General features: G+C 44.1%; 1 protein-coding gene across 1 annotated transcript in view; it reads left to right on the top strand.

The window, feature by feature from the left end:
- TNFRSF19 (TNF receptor superfamily member 19) overlaps positions 1-17,538 on the top strand; it is a 93,297-nt gene that overhangs the window by 34,064 nt on the left and 41,695 nt on the right. The window contains exon 4 of the mRNA XM_065423500.1: positions 8,669-8,754. Coding sequence (XP_065279572.1) covers positions 8,669-8,754 — 86 coding nt within the window. The remainder of the gene's footprint in view (positions 1-8,668; positions 8,755-17,538) is intronic.

Here is a 17,538-nt window from a genome sequence, read left to right as displayed (position 1 = left end):
GTTGAAAAATAATGGCCACAACAGTGAGAGATTGAATTATGCTTATAAGACCTGATCCCTTGAAATGAGTTGAAAGAGTCCTGTTAACTTTAGTGATTTGCATTGAGGCCCATCTTGTTTGTGCCTGTTTTCCCCCACCCCAATACAGTATAGCTTGAGGCAGTGTCTGGAGTGAAGTTTGATAAGTTATAAGTGGTCATTATCGCAGCTGAGAATGTTAATCATTTAGGCCCTGATCCTGTAAAGACTTGTTTACATGCTCAAGACTTGTTTACCCACCGTGAGTAGTTCCATTGAGATCAATGCAGTTACTCAGTGTGTAAAGTTGAGTGCATGTATAAGTCTTTGCAGGATCACAGTGCTATTTCTTATGGTGTACAGATTCATTCCATAGCTACCGTTAGGTCTAGAAGATTGTTAGGACTATCACAAATTTATAAACATATGATTTATTTTCTTCATCACTGTCCAAAATATTTGTTTGCTTACTCCCACTACCCCAAGGCCACTGCCCATCCTTGATTATTCTTATTTAATATTTTTAATTCAAGACTGGTGGTGATGGCTTGTGCTCAATCCTCCTTATTCTTACACTAAATTGATGAATCAGTGAGCGTGATCTTGGGGGTTGTCAACTGTTGAACATTAAGGGATTTGGACAGAATTCACTGATGATTGGTCAAATAAATGAACAGATCAATGCATCAACATGGCATCAGTGCTGCGAATCTCCTTTTAACTAAACAAGTGACAAACTGGGACTTGTGGTTATTTCACAGACCTTGCTGAGTTTGTCTCATCTTGTTAGTCCCACACTATCAATCTGTCTCATTCATTTGTAAAATTAGATTGTAAATTCTCTGTGGCAGGGGCTGTTTTTGTGATTTGTTTTTACAGCACCTAATACCTCAGGATCCTGGTCGATGATTGGTGACCCTAGGCATTACCATAATAAATACAATAAATAATTGCCAAGGACTAAGTCACCATTTTATTCCTTCTTGGCAATTGTATAGCAATTCAGATTATTGTCCTACCTGTGAGTCATGGATTTTATTCCATCACTAAAGGACTCCTAATTAGGTTTTCACACGTACCCATACCAACTACAGGCATTTTTTAGCACCTTTTGGACATGGGCTACCTGTGCCTTTGAGAGAGTGTGCAAACTTTTACCTCTATCCCTACTCTGTCTCCTCTGAATCCAGAAGTGAGTTTTCTTCCTCTAGGAACACTTAGCAATGCCTAAGCAACAACAATTCCAGTTTGTTTAAATAATATGAGATGTATTCAATAGAGAAAATAAAGAGAGAGGAATTAAGCATAACAAAAAATAACTAATTTAAAGATTATGCAAAACATAACTAGCTAAATGGTTTAGCCTATAGTTAAGGAGAATTGAGTTTTGCATCTCAGCAATGGTCTGTATTGCAGTTGCATACTGGCTTTTAACATCCTTTTATTCTATCTAATGTGTGCTTTCTCTGTTCATATCACAGCATCAAACTAGTTTGTTGAGCTGTTGATATATTTTATTTTAATGGGTGCATTGATAATGGGTTTTTTAAATATTAAAATTTGTCTGATTTGTAGGCAATCACATTATCACCAACCTGGTGCCAGTACAATCAATACTTTGTGTTATTTTAGATAGATCATAAGTGTGCTAGTCACATCAAAGTAAACATTTAATCCAAGAAGTTGCCTTGAAGAAACCACAATTTACATGATTCAAACCTAGTACAAGGCTCAAAACAAAACTAAATAAGTTGGTGAGGTGTTGTAGGCTGTTATACTCTGGCACAGGTTATTTTAAAACCTAACTCTCAAAAGCATATTAGGAAGTTCTCATTTATCCTCTGCTACTTCTCTTATCTGTTTTAAGATTGTATCCTGATGCCCATCACCATAGCTAGCATCTGAGCGTTGTGCACAAAATCAGTAACAAAGTTCATAAAGTCTCGGCTCTTCTCTCTTTTCAGGGTCAAATCTCTGCTTGGGTTATAGTGTTTGGATTTTATGTTTTTGGGGGTAGTTTATTGATTTGTTCGTTCAGGAGTTTTTTCTTTGTTTATTTTTTGTTCATTTGCTCCTCCTTATAGCCATCTGACTTACTCCTCATGCCCTATGTTTCAACCCTGTGTATTGCCTCACCTTGCTTTATTTAGCTTGTTTGCGAATAAGCTCTAATATGGGTGACAGATTCAAGTTGTAGATTTATCATATTTTATTTGTACCATGCCCACAGATGTGCTAAATGCCTCATAAATAAATAGACAGATCCCTGCCCCCAAAAGCTTACAGTCCAGAATTTAAATATGATATGAGTGACAGCACAAAAGGGAATGGCGTGAGGGTAAAACATGGATCATAGGGTGACTTGGCTACTTCATATTCATTCTTTGATGAGTTTTGTAACATAAACATTCTCCTAGTTCACTTCTTGTACAGTTCACAACAGAATTGTGTTTGAGAGAATCATCTTGCTTTTCTGAAGGTTTTGCAGAGTAGCATGTTCTTCTTCAAGTGCTTGCTCATGTCCATTCACATGTATGTGTGCACACACCACATACACCATTGCTGAATGGTTTTTCCCTGAATGGTATCTGTTGGGTCGGTTCCAGTGCCCCCTGGAGTCACGCCTTCATGGCGCTGTATATAGAAGCCTGTTGCCTCCTCACTTCCTTCTTTCCGCCTGTGACAATCACCGGAACTGCTCGTTCTTGGTCTGCAGGTTCTCTCCCCAGTGGACTTCTTTGTATTTTTTCCTGTAAATAGTTATAAAATTTTAGTAGTTCATGTTTGCAGTTAGTTAATAGTTGTTAGTATAGAGTAGGACCCTGCTTAACGGGGTTCTTTCCCACCCTGGCATCAGGGCATGCCTCAGTCTCCGTGGTTTAAATCATGCAAGGCTTGCCACAAGCCTATGCCTCTCAGTGATCCGCACTCAACCCAAGTGTTTGGGCGAATCCCACCTGCATGATCGTTGCAGGATCTGTAGAGGTTTTAAGCCCCGGACTCAAAAGGAAAGGGAGCAGAGACTTAAGTTCCTCCTGATGGAGGTGGGCTCTTCGTCCCTCGGAACTGGGTCACCCCGACTCGGCACCAAGCACCTCTGCCTCTGTGAGGAGTGTGCCAGCTTCCGTGAGGGACAGGCACCGCAGCCTGGCCTCATCGACACCGAGAAGAGACTCCTCATCAGCGTCACATGACTCCCAGCACTTCCACAGTTCACCAGTATAGAGGAAGTTGGTGCAGGAGAGCATGCAGCACTGCTCCCATTTTCTGGTACTGTGCAAGAAACAGCGTAAAACAGACAGGGGGTGCTCCTCTACCCCAAAGCCTGCCAGTCATAAGGACTCTGGAAGAGTGAGACCCACCCAGGGCCACTCTGGCTCAATGACTGCTGCTGTGGCACCACTGACTCCGGCCCAGAGAGGGAGCTGTCAAGTCCAGTGCTATTGGACTCTCCTCCGTCAAAGAGCCATAGGAGTGCAGGGCTGGCGCTCCTGTCCGGAACTAAGGCATTCAAGGAGAGACAGGATCTGATGTCCCTCCTGGTACCGCCATCGCCATCTAGACACGAGCCAGCACCGGAGGCAAGGACAATTATGGTACTGATCCCCCAGGTGCCGTCCAAAGGGAAGTCGGCAATGAGGGAGCAGCATTGGTCTCCCCTAGCCCAGCACCGCTTGCTGGCACCATCCAGCGCTTCCCCTCCCTGGTCTCTGGGTAGTGAATCCTTGGCATCAGACTCAGACCCTGAGTCCTATGTCTCAAGAAGGAGCTGGAATCAGTTGTACCAACAGTACTGAATGGATTATATGAACCAAGGATTCCCACCTACAGGCTGGCCAGCATAATGGCAAATGCCAGTGCAATGGCCCTTTTGGACTCCGTGGGTTTTTCATCAGGCCTAAGGACCTCAGTCAAGGAGGTCCTATTCAGAGGCCTCAGAGAGAAGAGCCCCACCACCACCACCTCCTCTAGCGATGCAGGGACTGGACCAAGGCACTGAGCCAGGTACCGTGCTTCAGGGAAAGTATCGAGGGACCTGTCAGAAGCAAACAGACAAGAACAAGGACTGGTACCGATCCTAGGACCCTCTTTCCTCCTCACCGGACAAGGCGGGTGTGGAAACCTCAAGGGCACTCACTTGAGATGACCACAAGGCCCATCAGGAACTGCTAAAGAGGGTCGCCCAAACCTGTGGATCCAGGTGAAGGAAGTTGCATAGACCTCCCACACCCTGGTGGACATTTTGGAACCGTCAGGTCCATCCAGGGTAGCCCAGCCCCAAATCGTGCCATTTTAGAACCAGTCAAAGCATGTGGCAGACTCCATCCTCTGTGCAACCTACGCCAAAGAGGGTGGAGAGAAAATACTTTGTCCCACTGAAGGGGTTTGAATATCTTTACACTCATCCCCCTCCTGGGTACCTAGTAGTCTCAGCAGCAAATGAGTGAGGGTGACAAAGGCAACGGGGTCCTACCCTGAAGGCTAAGGATGCCAAAAAGCTGGACCTCTTTGGCAGGAAGATCTATGCTATAAGGGGCTCCAGCTTCACGTTGCAAATCAGCAGGTGCTCCTTAGCCGATATGATTTTAATACTGGGGAGCAATGACAGTTATTGCCCCAGGAGTCCAGAGCAGAATTCTCAGCCTTGGTCAAGGAGGGCAGGGCGGTGGCCAAGGTGTCCCTGCAGGCGGCTCTGGATGTAGCCATCTCAGCAGTTGTTTTGTGAAGAGCCTCTTGGCTACAGTCCTTGGGCCTCCCTCATGAGGTGCCTCAAACTATCCAAGACCTGCCTTTTGAAGGCACAGTGCTATTTTCTTAGCAAACAGATGCTAAGCTGCACAGCTTGAAGGACTCTATGGCTGCGCTGAAATCTTTGGATCTGCACACCCTGGCCCCGTTGAGAAAACATTTCAAGCCGCAACCATTACCTTGGTTCTACCAGTCACAACCGAGGCAGTACTATAGTAGAAAGCAAGGCAGGAATTACACGAGGAGGCCTCCTCCCCAACCTTCCTTGTCCCAGGGATCTGGGCCCACCGAGCAGTCAGCTAGCTCCAAGCAGGCATTTTGAGGGTGCACCCAAGGATGGCATATCTGAGCTATACCTGGATCCACTATCTTAGTAGACCGGCTATCCCACTTCTATTAGGGCATGGGCCCATATCACCTCAGACTGCTGGGTGCTATGCACGATAGGACTAGGATAAACTCTGAAATTCAGTTCTTCCCCCCCTTCTCGCCCTCCCTCCCCGTCCCTCTTCAGGGACCCTTCTCACAAGCAACTTCTAATTCAGGAGGTGCGAATGCTCCTGCAAGTGGTAGCGGTAGAGGAGGTTCTTCTGGAGTTAAGGGATAGGGGGTTTACTCCCAATATTTCCTAATCCCCAAAGGCAGTTTCAGACTCATTCGGGGTCTGCGAAACCTCAACAAAATCATGAAGAAGCTGAAGTACCACATGGTCTCCCTGGCCTCCATTATCCCCTCTTTAGATCCAGGAGACTGGTATGTCACCCTCGACCTGAAGGACACATATTTTCACATATCCTTAGTCCTGGACCACAGACAATTCCTGCGGTTTGTTGTGGGATAGGTGCATTATCAGTTCACACTATTACCTTTTGGCCTATCAACGGCCCCTCAGGTCTTCACAAAGTGCCTGGTGGTAGTTGCTGCCTTCCTGAGAAAACGAAGAGTACAGTGTATCCCTACCTCGATGATTGGCTGGTCAGAGGCTGGTCCAGAGAATGGAAGCACACATTCAGTTAATATTGTCAACCTTCCAGAGGTTAGGCCTTTTGCTGAATGCGCAAAAGTCGACCCTTATCTCCATCTAAAGGCTTGAGTTCATAGGGGCCATTCTTGACTCAGTCCAAGCCAAGACCTTCTTACCAGAAGCCAGGTTCCAGACACTGAGCTCAATCACAGAGAACCTCAGGAAACATCCCACTACCACTGCGAGGACCTGCCCAAAGCTCTTAGGGCACATGGCATTGTGCACATATCTGGTAAAGCACATGAGTTTGAGACTCAGACTGCTTCAGGCCTGGCTAGCGACAGTGTACCGGCCAGGCCAGGACTGCCTGGACAAAATGCTCACACTTCAATGCCCTCCTCTGGTGGTTGCCCCCAGAGGTGGTTTGCGCAGGCATTCCATTCAGGAGACCACAGCTGTCGATGTCTCCTTCATCTGAGCCATGAGTCCCTTCACCTGATGGCTTGGAAGCTCCATGGCTGAATCCTTTGAAGTCAGCATCCTCAGGTCCGGTACAGGAATTTCTGTTAGGTAGCAGAAAGCATCCACCAGGGCCACCTACCTGGTGAAATGGAAAAGGTTCTCAATCAGGGCAGGACAGAAGGGGATCTTGCACATGCAAATGACAATACCGTGTATTCTGGACTATTTGTTACATCTAAAGCAGCAAGGGCTGTCGATGTCTTTGATTAGTGTGCACCTTACAGCTATCTCAGCCTTCCACCCAAGCGTGAGCAGCGGGTCCATCTTTGCTAACGCACTCTGTAGCCGCTTTCTTAAAGGACTGGACAGGCTATACCTGCAGGTGAGACAGCCAATCCCACTTTGGGACCTTAACTTGTTTCTCTCAAGACTCACAGGGGCACCGTTTGAGCCGTTGGCGACATGCTCTTTGCTCTACTTGTCATGGAAGATGGCCTTCCTCATGGCCATCACCTTGGCCAGGAGAGCCTCAGAAATTAGGGCCCTTACTTCAGAACCACCCTACATGGTTTTCTTCAAGGATGAGGTCCAGCTGCACCCCCACAAGGCCTTCCTCCCAAAGGTGGTATCGCAGCTCCACAATAACTAGGACACTTTCCTCCCTGTCTTCTTCCCGAAGCCACCTGCCAGTTGCCAGGAGCAGAGGTTCCACTCGCTACAGGAGCGCTGGCCTTCTTCATAGATAGGACCAGATCGTTTAGCAAGACTACTCAGCTCTTCATGGCAGTGGCTGATAGGATGAAAGGCCTCCTTGTCTCGGCCCAAAGAATTTCCTCATGGATTACTTCTTGTATTCACACATGCTATGACCTGGTGAAAGTCCCTGCTCCAGCATTGTCGGCACACTCCACAATGGCGCAAGCATCTTCAGTGGTATTCGTGGCACATGTTCCCATCCAGGATATCTGTAGAGCGGCAATGTGGTCTTCAGTCCACACCTTTGCAACCCACTATGCCATCACGCAACAGGTTACAAATGATGCTGGATTTGGCAGAGCAGTGCTACAGTCCACTTTTCGTTGACTCCAAACCCACCTCCTGCATTTGCTTGGAAATCACCTACATGGGAATGGATATGAGCAAGCACTCGAATCAAAAACTGTTAGTAACCTTTCCATAACCATTGTTCTTCAAGATATGTTGCTCATGTCCATTACCAAACCCGCCCTTCTACCACTCTGTCAGAGTTGCCGGCAAGAAGGAATGACGGAGTGGCAGGCTCCTATATACAGCACCATGTAGGCTTGATTCCAGAGGGGCCAGAGCCAATCTGACCCTACAGATACTACTGAGTGAAAAACCTTCCAGTAACAGTGCATGCGGCATGTACATCCCTATATGGGAATGGACATAAGCAACACATTTCACAGAATAACAGTTATGGAAAGGTTAGTAATTGTTTTTTAAATGTTTTAAATACTTTTCAGATGTCATTCTACATAACTATATAAACTAGCCATATTGTAAGCAGTCCTCCAATTCTGAGACAGACAATTCTTTGCCAAAAATTAAAAATTCTGCACACAATATTTTAAAATGCTGCAAAATTCTGATTTTTTTTGTCAAAATAACACAATATAATCACACCAGTTTCAATTATTTTGCTAATTTATTTCAAAATACCTGACAGCAAGTATATCTGTAACAATACAGACAACAAAAAAGATTCAGGAAATGTTTTTTGACAAATAGATTCCTTAGTAGGAATATTAATACTGAACTTTGAGTAATAATTCATTTAAACTTCAATACAGAAACATATTTCCCATACCCCTCAGAAGCAGTGCAAAGGCTTGAGGGAGTCAGGGATAACGGATGATCTGAGGCAGAGGGAAGTAATTGCTGGGCAGGAGCCCAGGAGTGACCTGGATGGTTGTTGGGTATGGGTGGGAGAAGTATGGAACAGGTTTATTTTGGGCAGGGGAATAATTATTAGGGAGTTGGGAAGCCTCTCCCATGCAGATCCTGGTTGACCCATAGCCTCCCCCATTCAGTCAGCCACATCTGCCCTGTCCCTATGTGTCCCTGCACCCCTACGACTCCTTCTGAATCCCAGGCTGTGACCTCCCAGCAGCCCCATGTGCCTTGCTCTGTCTGTCCTGCACCCCCTCCTCCAATATTCCATGCCTCTTCATCTGGCCCCGCAGGCAGAGTACTGTGAGGAACGCAGCCTCTCCCTGTCTCTCTCTGGGATTGGCTGAGCCAGTTGCCTCTGTTCTGGTGCCATAATAGCTCCTGGTGGGTGAAAGGAGTAACTGCAACACCTCTCCAGCAGAATGTATTTTCCATGGAGAGAAAAAAAATCTGTGGGAGACATGAATTCTGCTCATGCACAGTAGTGCAGAATTCTCCTAGGAGTAAAGACTCTACTGTAATAAAAAAATAATAATTACAAGCTGTTCTTTTATCTTCTAGATTTTACAGGAAGACGAAGCTTGGCGGCTTTCAAGACATGGAGTGTGTTCCTTGTGGAGATCCCCCTCCTCCCTATGAACCTCACTGTAAGTGCTCATTGTGTTCAAATTAGAACAGGACCAACTTTTGGCCTTGTACATTTTTTCCTACTTTTATCTAGAAAGCTCAGCTAAGTGTACTTTCATTGCTGAAACTGACCCACTTGCTTTCTCTTTAATCAACTTTGCTACCAAGAAAGTAAACATCTTTGTTTCAGTGCAGTTGCTGTGTTCTATTGTGCCAAAACCCAATTGATTCAGCCCAATCCTGCAACAAAACATGGGTGACTTAATTTTTTTTGTCTCTTTCTGTAAATATTGAGTTCTTCTTCAAACTATGGGTGCTCCATTTCAGGTGTTGGTGTGTCCCTGCACCTTCAATCATAGAATTTCAGCAGCAGTGACCGTCTGGGTCGTGTATACACAGTCCCCATCTCGTGGCGCCATTGGTGTCTCATCCAGCACGCGCAGTGTGAACCCTTCTGTTCCTTCTCAACTGTCCTCAGCCTGAGATTGAGTTCCCAGCAGTGTTACAGTTAGCTCGTTTAGTGTTGAACTAGTTTATCTAAAGTAGTTTAGTTTAATAGTTAGGTACTTACCCTCTCTTCCCCGTTACTCTAGCCCTTAAATAAAACCAAAAAAAAACAAAAACTTTTTCCTTAGATTAGTTAGGACTCACCCTTACGGGTGAACCACAGTTATTCAAGCTATGCCTGGCTCACCAGGATTCAAGCACTGCCTTTCATGCCAGAACACCATGCCAGTGTCGGATGGCCTGTCTGCTGTTTTGGTGAGTCGTACATCCCTCAGAAATGTGCCTAAATTCTTGCGCTAGAAGGGACAGAGACTTACATCTCAAACTCATTCTCATGGAAGAGTCCCTGCATCTGGCTTCAGACCCTGGCCAGAAAACCCCTTCTAGACAAAGGTCCCTGGAGACCTCACCCTCTTCACAGAGGAAGGCTTATTCTTCTAAAAAGTCAACGAGGAAAAGAGCAGCAACTTCTCCTCAGGGAGAGCCTTCCAAAAATAAATAGTCTCCGGCTCGGTCTCTTTCCTCGGTACTGACCACACCACAGCTGAGTACCTATGAGACACTGGGATCCTTCAGCACTGCCCACACCGTGGCCTCTGCCAATCTCAGGCACACTGACTTGGAGTCGAGAGGCAAGAGCAAGCCTACCTCCTCCACCACAGCACTGTCGACACTGCTTAAGGAAGCAGCACTCAGACCTTCACCACAGGCGATGCCACTACTGCCTATTTTGCTAGCTACAGTGGCACTGATGACCACATCCGCAATGATGCAATCAGCAATGACAACTTTACCATCGGCACCGAGACCTACAGTGCCAAATACATCAGCAATGAAACCACCAGCATTGCAACACTTTCTTTATCATAAAGACCTTTTAGTCCTGTTGATACCGGAATCACCACTCTTTGGCATTGACGGCTCTCCAGTGCACGCAGGATGAGAAATATCTGATTCACTGCTAGCCTCTCCTCTGTCCAGTGAGGAGGAGGAGGATGTGGAAGAAGGTGTTTTCTCTTCAAGACACTCTTCCCCTGCTCGACCAATGCCAACACCTGGACCTCTACAACGTAGGCCTTATTATGGATAAGACATGCACCCATGATATAGCCACCAATGGATGGGCCCACCTATGCTGTTCCCAACACACTGGCCTTACTAGGACCCATGGGCCACTTATAGAAGGCATCACAGCAGCCCATGAGCCCCTATAGGGAGGGAATTATATTCCCACCACCATCATCAGTGCCTGCACAGTCAGAACCCACTGAAAACGCAACTGAGGAATGGGAGGAGGCTCTAGAACAAGACACTATATATTTGCTACCCATAACTCATCCTCTTCCCTAGATGAGGCCATCATGCCTCCCCCACCTAAGCCACCGACAATTTTAAACAGTTTGAAGAGCTCTTCAAATGGGTGGTGGACAGTCTAGAGATCCCTCTTGAGCAAGTCTTGGAGGCACAATATAAGTTGTTGGAAGTCGAGATTTGTAGGATATCCAAAATAGCGCTCCCAATCAATGATGCACTAATGGAACCAGCCAAAACAGTTTGGCAGACTCTGGCCATCATACTACCTACCTGTAAGAGGGATGACAAAAAATATTATGTACGCTCAAAAGGTATGGATTTCCTATTTTCCCACCCTGCACCAAATTCTCTCGTAGTTGATGCCATCAACCACCACGATAGATAGCAACAATACAGGTCCATGTCTAATGGCAAAGAGTGGAAATGCCTAGACCTTTTCGGCCACAAGGTCTGTTCCTCAGCAACTCTGCAATTTTGGGTTGCCAACTACATGGCCCTATTAGCAAAATATGAGCACAGCAACTACTCAAAATGTATGGACTTTATTAACGATATCCCGGAGGACAAAACAGGCCATTTAAAATCTCTTATATCCGAAGGACAGCTTGTGACCAGAACCCCATTACAGGCATCCTTAGACATGGAAGACACAGCGGCAAGATCCACGGCTACTGTGGTGGTCATGCGCCGGGCATCCAGGCTCCATTCTTTGGGCTTTCCTAGGGAGATACAGTCCACTGTGGAGGATTTCCTGTTTGATTAACAGAAACTGTTCCTGCAAAGACAGCTGAAGTCCTTCATGCGATGAAAGACTCCCATGCAACCCTCTGTACTCTGGGAATTTACATGCTTGCAACCAAGAGAAGACAAACCAAAATGGGAAGCACCACTTCTATATACATTCCCATGGATACCACTGTTATCAAGGATGATACACAAAATAGGTTTGACAAAGCAAAAGTCATACTGATAGCCCCAACATGGCCCAGACAGACTCGGTACTCTTACCCGATGCGGATGGCAGTATGTGCAACACGCATTCTCCCACTCCAGCAGGACCTTTTATCACAGAACTCTGGACAGGTACGCCATCTAAATCTGGAGAGTCTTCACCTGAAGGCGTGGCTCCTACATGGTTCCATCATGATGAACTAGCCGGTTCAGAACAAGTTAAACACGTGTTACTAAATAGTAGAAGATCAACCACGCGCAATACTTACCTTTAGAAATGGAAGAAGTTCTCCAGATGGTGCCAAGACAAACGAACTCCTCCAGTTTCCACACCTTTGCCATTGATACTGGATTACATCCTGGAGCTGAAACAGTCTAGACTATCCATTCATTAGATCAAAGTATATTTAGCGGCTATTTCTGCCTTCCACCATAAGATCGACGGGACATCGCTGTTTGTGCACCCAATTACCAAAAGCTTCCTTATGGGCATTCTGAATGTTTACCCCGAAATATGTGCATCCACGCCACCATGGGACCTAAACCTTGTGTTACGGTGCATCACCAGGCCTCCGTTTGAACCCTTAGCGACATGCTCTCTAACACACCTCTCAATGAAGGTGGCATTTTTAGTAGCTATTGCATTAGCCTGCCATGTGGGTGAGTTAGGGGCTCTCATGGCCCACCCACCTTATACCATTTTTTTCCAAGGACAAGGTCACCCTAAGGTCACATCCCAAATTTATACCTAATATATCTTCATTCTTCCACATAAATCAGCCAATCCATCTCCCAACATTCTTTCCCAAACCACACAGGAGTGCACAGGACTCCAAAATACATACTCTGGGCATCAGACATGCACTAGCATTCTACCTTGACAGAACTAAGCCTTTCAGAAAATCCCCAAGACTTTTCATTTCTACTACAGAACATTCTAAAGGCTCCGCAATCTCCACACAAAGACTATCAAAATGAATCTCAGGGTGCATTCATCTCTGTTACGGGCAAAAGAACCTGCAACCCCTATCTGGGATCAGAACTCGTTCTACCAGATTGATAGCAACTTCAGTAGCCTTTCTGAACAATGTTCCATGCATAGACATATGTAGAGCTGCTATCTGGGCCTCTGAACATATGTTCACAAAATACTATGCAATTGTCCAGAGCTTAGGCTCAGATGCACTGCTAGGACTAACAGTGTTATCTTCACTCACTCATGCAACTCAGAAGCTCCTTCCGTCCCAAGTGGGTCACTGCTCTACAGTCATCTGAAGTGGAGTATCCAGAGGACATCACTCAAAGAAGAAGAAGAGACAGTTACTCACCCTATGCAGTAACTGAGGTTCCTCACGATGTGTGTCCCTGTGGATGCTCCACTACCCCCCCTCCTCCCCATCTACTTTGGAGTTCAATCCTGGACTCTACGGTAGAGAAGGAACTAAAGAGATCAGGTCACATGTGCGCTAGATGAGGCGCCCATGGCACCACGAGACAGGGACCACACGTGCATGACCCAGACACTCACTGCTGCTGAAATTCTCTGATCAAAGGCGCAGGGATGCCCCAACACCTGAAGTGGAACTCCCACAGGGGCACACATCTCAAAGAACCTCAGTTACTGCACAGGGTGAGTAACCTTCTCTTATCCTTTGTATTTAAATAAATAATCAAAAAATCTTTCAAAACTGAATAAGAAACGTAACTACTGTGTTTGCAAAACAAATTGACAAGTGTCTGAAGTTCTTCGATATCCTCTTCTTTACACCATTACCAGAAAAACAAAACTTGCCAGATTTCTTATAAACATTCTTCATACTTCCATTCAGTCTAATTCAAAAACTAAAAAGTATGTAGATTTGTACCCAAAGAAAAAATATTGATTTCAAGATAATTTTTATCTTAGCTTAAGTCTTAGGCCTTGTCTACACTAGCACTTTTGTCGGCAAAACTTTTGTCAGTCGGGGGTGTGGAAAAACAGATCCCTGACCGACACAAGTTTCACCAACAAAAGCACTGCTGTGGACAGTGCTATGTCAGTGGGATACGCTCTCCCGCCAACATAGCTACCACCGCTCGTTGGGGGTGGTTTAATTATGCCAGTGGGAGAGCTCTCTCCCATGGGCATAGAGTGGATACATGGAAGACCTTACATCAGCGCAGCTGCAGCGGTACACCTGTGCCACTGTAAGGTCCATAGTGTAGACCTAGCCTTATAAAAAAGTGAAATGCTGAATCAAGTTTATTGTGTGAATAGAAAGACAAGGTGAATGAGGTAATATTTTCTATTGGACCAAATGATACTGGTGAGAGAGACAAGCTTTCGAGTTTACACAGAGCTCTTCTTGAGGTCTGGGAAATGCACTCAGAATGTCACAGCTAATACAAGGTGGGAACAGATTGTTTAGCATAAGTAGTTAACTCATATTTCAAAGTACCATTCAAGGTGAAGTGTACAGTTAACACCTCTCCACTCATGGGAGGAAAGTAGGAAAAAATAGCTGGGGGTGGAGGGGGTTTCGTGGGTTATAGATTGTTGTAATAAGCCATAAATATAGAGTTTCAGTCTGTGATTTTTATTGTCTAGCAAAAGTTACGAATTTAAGCTTCCAAGCTCATCTCTTGAAGCTATTGTGCACTTTTCCTTTGAGGATGAGGACAGAGAGGTCAGATATAAATTGATCGCTTTGTGAAAATTTTCCAAATGAATTATGTTGCCACTCAATTTTTAGCGACTTCTGTTGGAAAATATGTCGTTCTAAGTCATTTTTCCTGACTAAACCAGATATTCAGGCAGTATCTTTGAAGGCAAACGTTTTTAAAATCTGACTTCTCCTGGATTTCTGCCATGGATTCAGAGCAGTATATTACATGACTCTGAGTCAGAATAATTCAATTTTTATTCAAGATTACAAAATTTGAAACTATTAAGTCAGATTTCTACAATAGCAAGAATAAATTAAGCAAGTTATTAAAGTTGTAATAATTCCCCTCCAATTGTGATGTATGTCTAGAAGGGAAATTGGACCTTTTTCAGCTAGTTTTGTAATGTTGAGCATTTGATAAGTATATGTACAGTTTTGACACCAAGGAATAAATTCTGCTCTGACTTACCTGGAGTAACCACCTTGAACAAGAGGGTTGCACAGGATATTTCAAGGTATAATTTGGTTCCGAATAAACAAGTTGGTAGGTAAATGTCTTACCTCAAGGAAATAAAGGCCAGAATTAAAACTGACCCCTCAACTATTTTTGTAATGTACCCTTGTGATACAAAAGAAAAACATAACAGCCTTCTGAAATGAAGTCTGCAACAGTATTAACATCCCAGCTTCCCAGCTGAGTAACCCTAACTGCAGCACTCATGTTGTGCAATCTTTCCTGTCTTCCCACCTAGTCCGTTCCTGTAAGAAAGTAGGATACTGAAACAATAATTCTGCTTCCTGAAGAACTCTGAGGCAGGTGAGAGAAATGGATAGCTCTGTCTTCCTTGAGCTCAGACTGCAGCTAGCCATTCATATACATTTTTCGCACTGTTTGTTTAGGGCCACAAAATAGGCAAGTATTTCCCTTCAAAATCAAGCCCTTTTAGTTGAAAGATGAAAAAAGTAAATATAATAGCTTAATTTGTGAATGTTCACAAGCTTCTGCAAATGTTGATTCTCACAGATGGTGAAAGAATGAAGATCGGTCCTTTTTGAAACAACTCTGAATTGTTTAGTTTACACAACTTTAGCCTTTCATTAGAGAATAGGGTTTGAGTCTACAGATGGAGCCTAAGGTAGACAAATTAGGTAGACTCATACTGGGCAGAAAACCATATTGCAGAGAAGAGTGCTTTCTTTGGCACACCTGCAGGAGTGAGCCCAAATCTTAACTAGAGATTTTTTTATTCCATCAACTCAAGGCTGATGGTCTTCAACAAAATAACATGAGGAACCAGTGCAGTTACTTGTTTCTCATGTTTCCTGTGGCAAGTTATGAGAATTTGCAACTGAAGCATAAATAGTTCTTGACTAAACCTATTAAAAATCCTTTATTTGCACTAACTAAATATCTTTGAAAAGAATGTGTTATTGTAGTATGTCACTGCAGTTACCAGAAGTAGCTTAGAAAGGACCTTCTAAGTAAAAAACAGATAAAAACCAAGGGTGATGTCATGGTAGGGATCTACTACAGACCACCTAACTAGGAGGAAGAGGTGGATGAGGCTTTTTATAAACAATTAACAAATCATCCAAAGCACAGGACTTGATGGTGATGGCAGACTTCAACTACCCAGATATCTATTGGGAAAATAATACAGCAGGGCACAGATTATCCAACAAGTTCTTGGAATGTATCCGAGACAATTTTTTATTTCAGAAAGAGGAGAAAGCTACTAGGGAAGAGGCTGTTCTAGATTTGATTTTGACAAATAGAGAGGAACTGGTTGAGAATTTCAAAGTGGAAGGCAGCTTGGGTGAAAGTGATCATGAAATGATAGCGTACATGATTCTAAGGAATGGTAGGAGGGAAAACTGCACAATAAAGATAATGGATTTCTATAAGGCAGACTTTAGCAAACTCAGGGAGTTGATAGGTAAGATCCCATGGGAAGCAAGTCTAAGGGGGAAAACGGTTCAAGAGAGTTGGGCAGTTTTTCAAAAAGACATTATTAAGGGCACAGGAGCAAACTATCCCACTGCATAGTGAAAACTAGGTCAAATTACAAAGGATGAATATAAACAAATAACACAAGTATGTAGGGACAAAATTAGAGAGGCCAAGGCACAAAACGAGATTAAACAAGCTGGAAACATAAAGGGTAACAAGAAAACATTCTACAAATACATTAGAAGCAAGAGGAAGACCAAGGACAGGGTAGGCCCATTACTCAATGAGGGGAGAAAAACAATAACAGAAAATGTGGATATGGCAGAAGTGCTAGATGACTCTTTTGTTTCAATTTTCACCAAAAAGTTTAGTAACAACTGGACATCTAACTTAATGAATGCCGGTGAAAATGAGGTTGGATCAGAGAATAAAATAGGGAAAGAACAAGTTAAAAATTACTTAGACAAGTTAGATGTCTTTAAGTCTCCAGGGCCTGATGAAATACATTCTAGAATACTCAAGGAGCTAACTGAGGAGATATCTGAACCATTAGTGATTATCTTTGAAAACTCATGGAATACGGGTGAGAGGACTAGTTCCAGAGGACTAGAAAAGGGCAAATATATTATGCCAGTCTATAAAAAGGGGAATAAGGACAACCTGGGGAATTACAGACTAGTCAGCTTAACTTCTGTACCCAGAAAGATAGTGCAGTAAATAATAAAGCAATCAGTTTGCAAACACCTAGAAGATGATAAAGTGATAAGTAACAGTAAGCACGGATTTGTCAAGAATAAATCATGTCAAACCAACCTAATAGCTTTCTTTGACAGGGTAACAAACCTTATGGATAGGGGGAAGCAGTAAATGTGATGTATTTTGACTTTAGTAAGGCTTTTGATACTGTCTCACATGACATTCTCATGAACAAACTAGGGAAATACAACTCAGATGGAGCTACTATAAGGTGGGTGAATACCTGGTTGGAAAATCGTTCTCAGAGAGTAGTTATCAGTGGTTCACAGTCAAGCTGGAAGGGCATATCAAGTTGGGTTCTGCAGAGATCAGTTCTGAGTCTGGTTCTGTTCAATATCTCCATCAGTGATTTAGATAATGGCGTAGAGGATACACTTTAAAAGTTTGTGGATGATACCAAGCTGGGAAGGGTTGCAAGTGCTTTGGAGGATAGGATTAAAATTCAGAATGATCTGGACAAACTGGAGAAATGGTCTGAAGTAAATAGGATGAAATTCAATAAGGACAAGGAACAATCAGTTGCACACATACAAAATGGGAAATGACTGCGTAGGAAGGAGTATTGTGGAAAGGGATCTGGGGGATCATAGTGGATCACAAGCTAAATATGTGTCAATAGTGTAACACAGTTGCAAAAAAAAGCAAACATTGTTCTGGGATGTATTAGCAGGAGTGTTGTG

Source organism: Emys orbicularis, chromosome 1, assembly GCF_028017835.1.
Source record: "Emys orbicularis isolate rEmyOrb1 chromosome 1, rEmyOrb1.hap1, whole genome shotgun sequence".
Lineage (NCBI taxonomy): Eukaryota > Metazoa > Chordata > Testudines > Emydidae > Emys > Emys orbicularis.
Note: the sequence above shows the minus strand (reverse complement) of the source record. Positions and strands in the feature narration are given on the sequence as shown.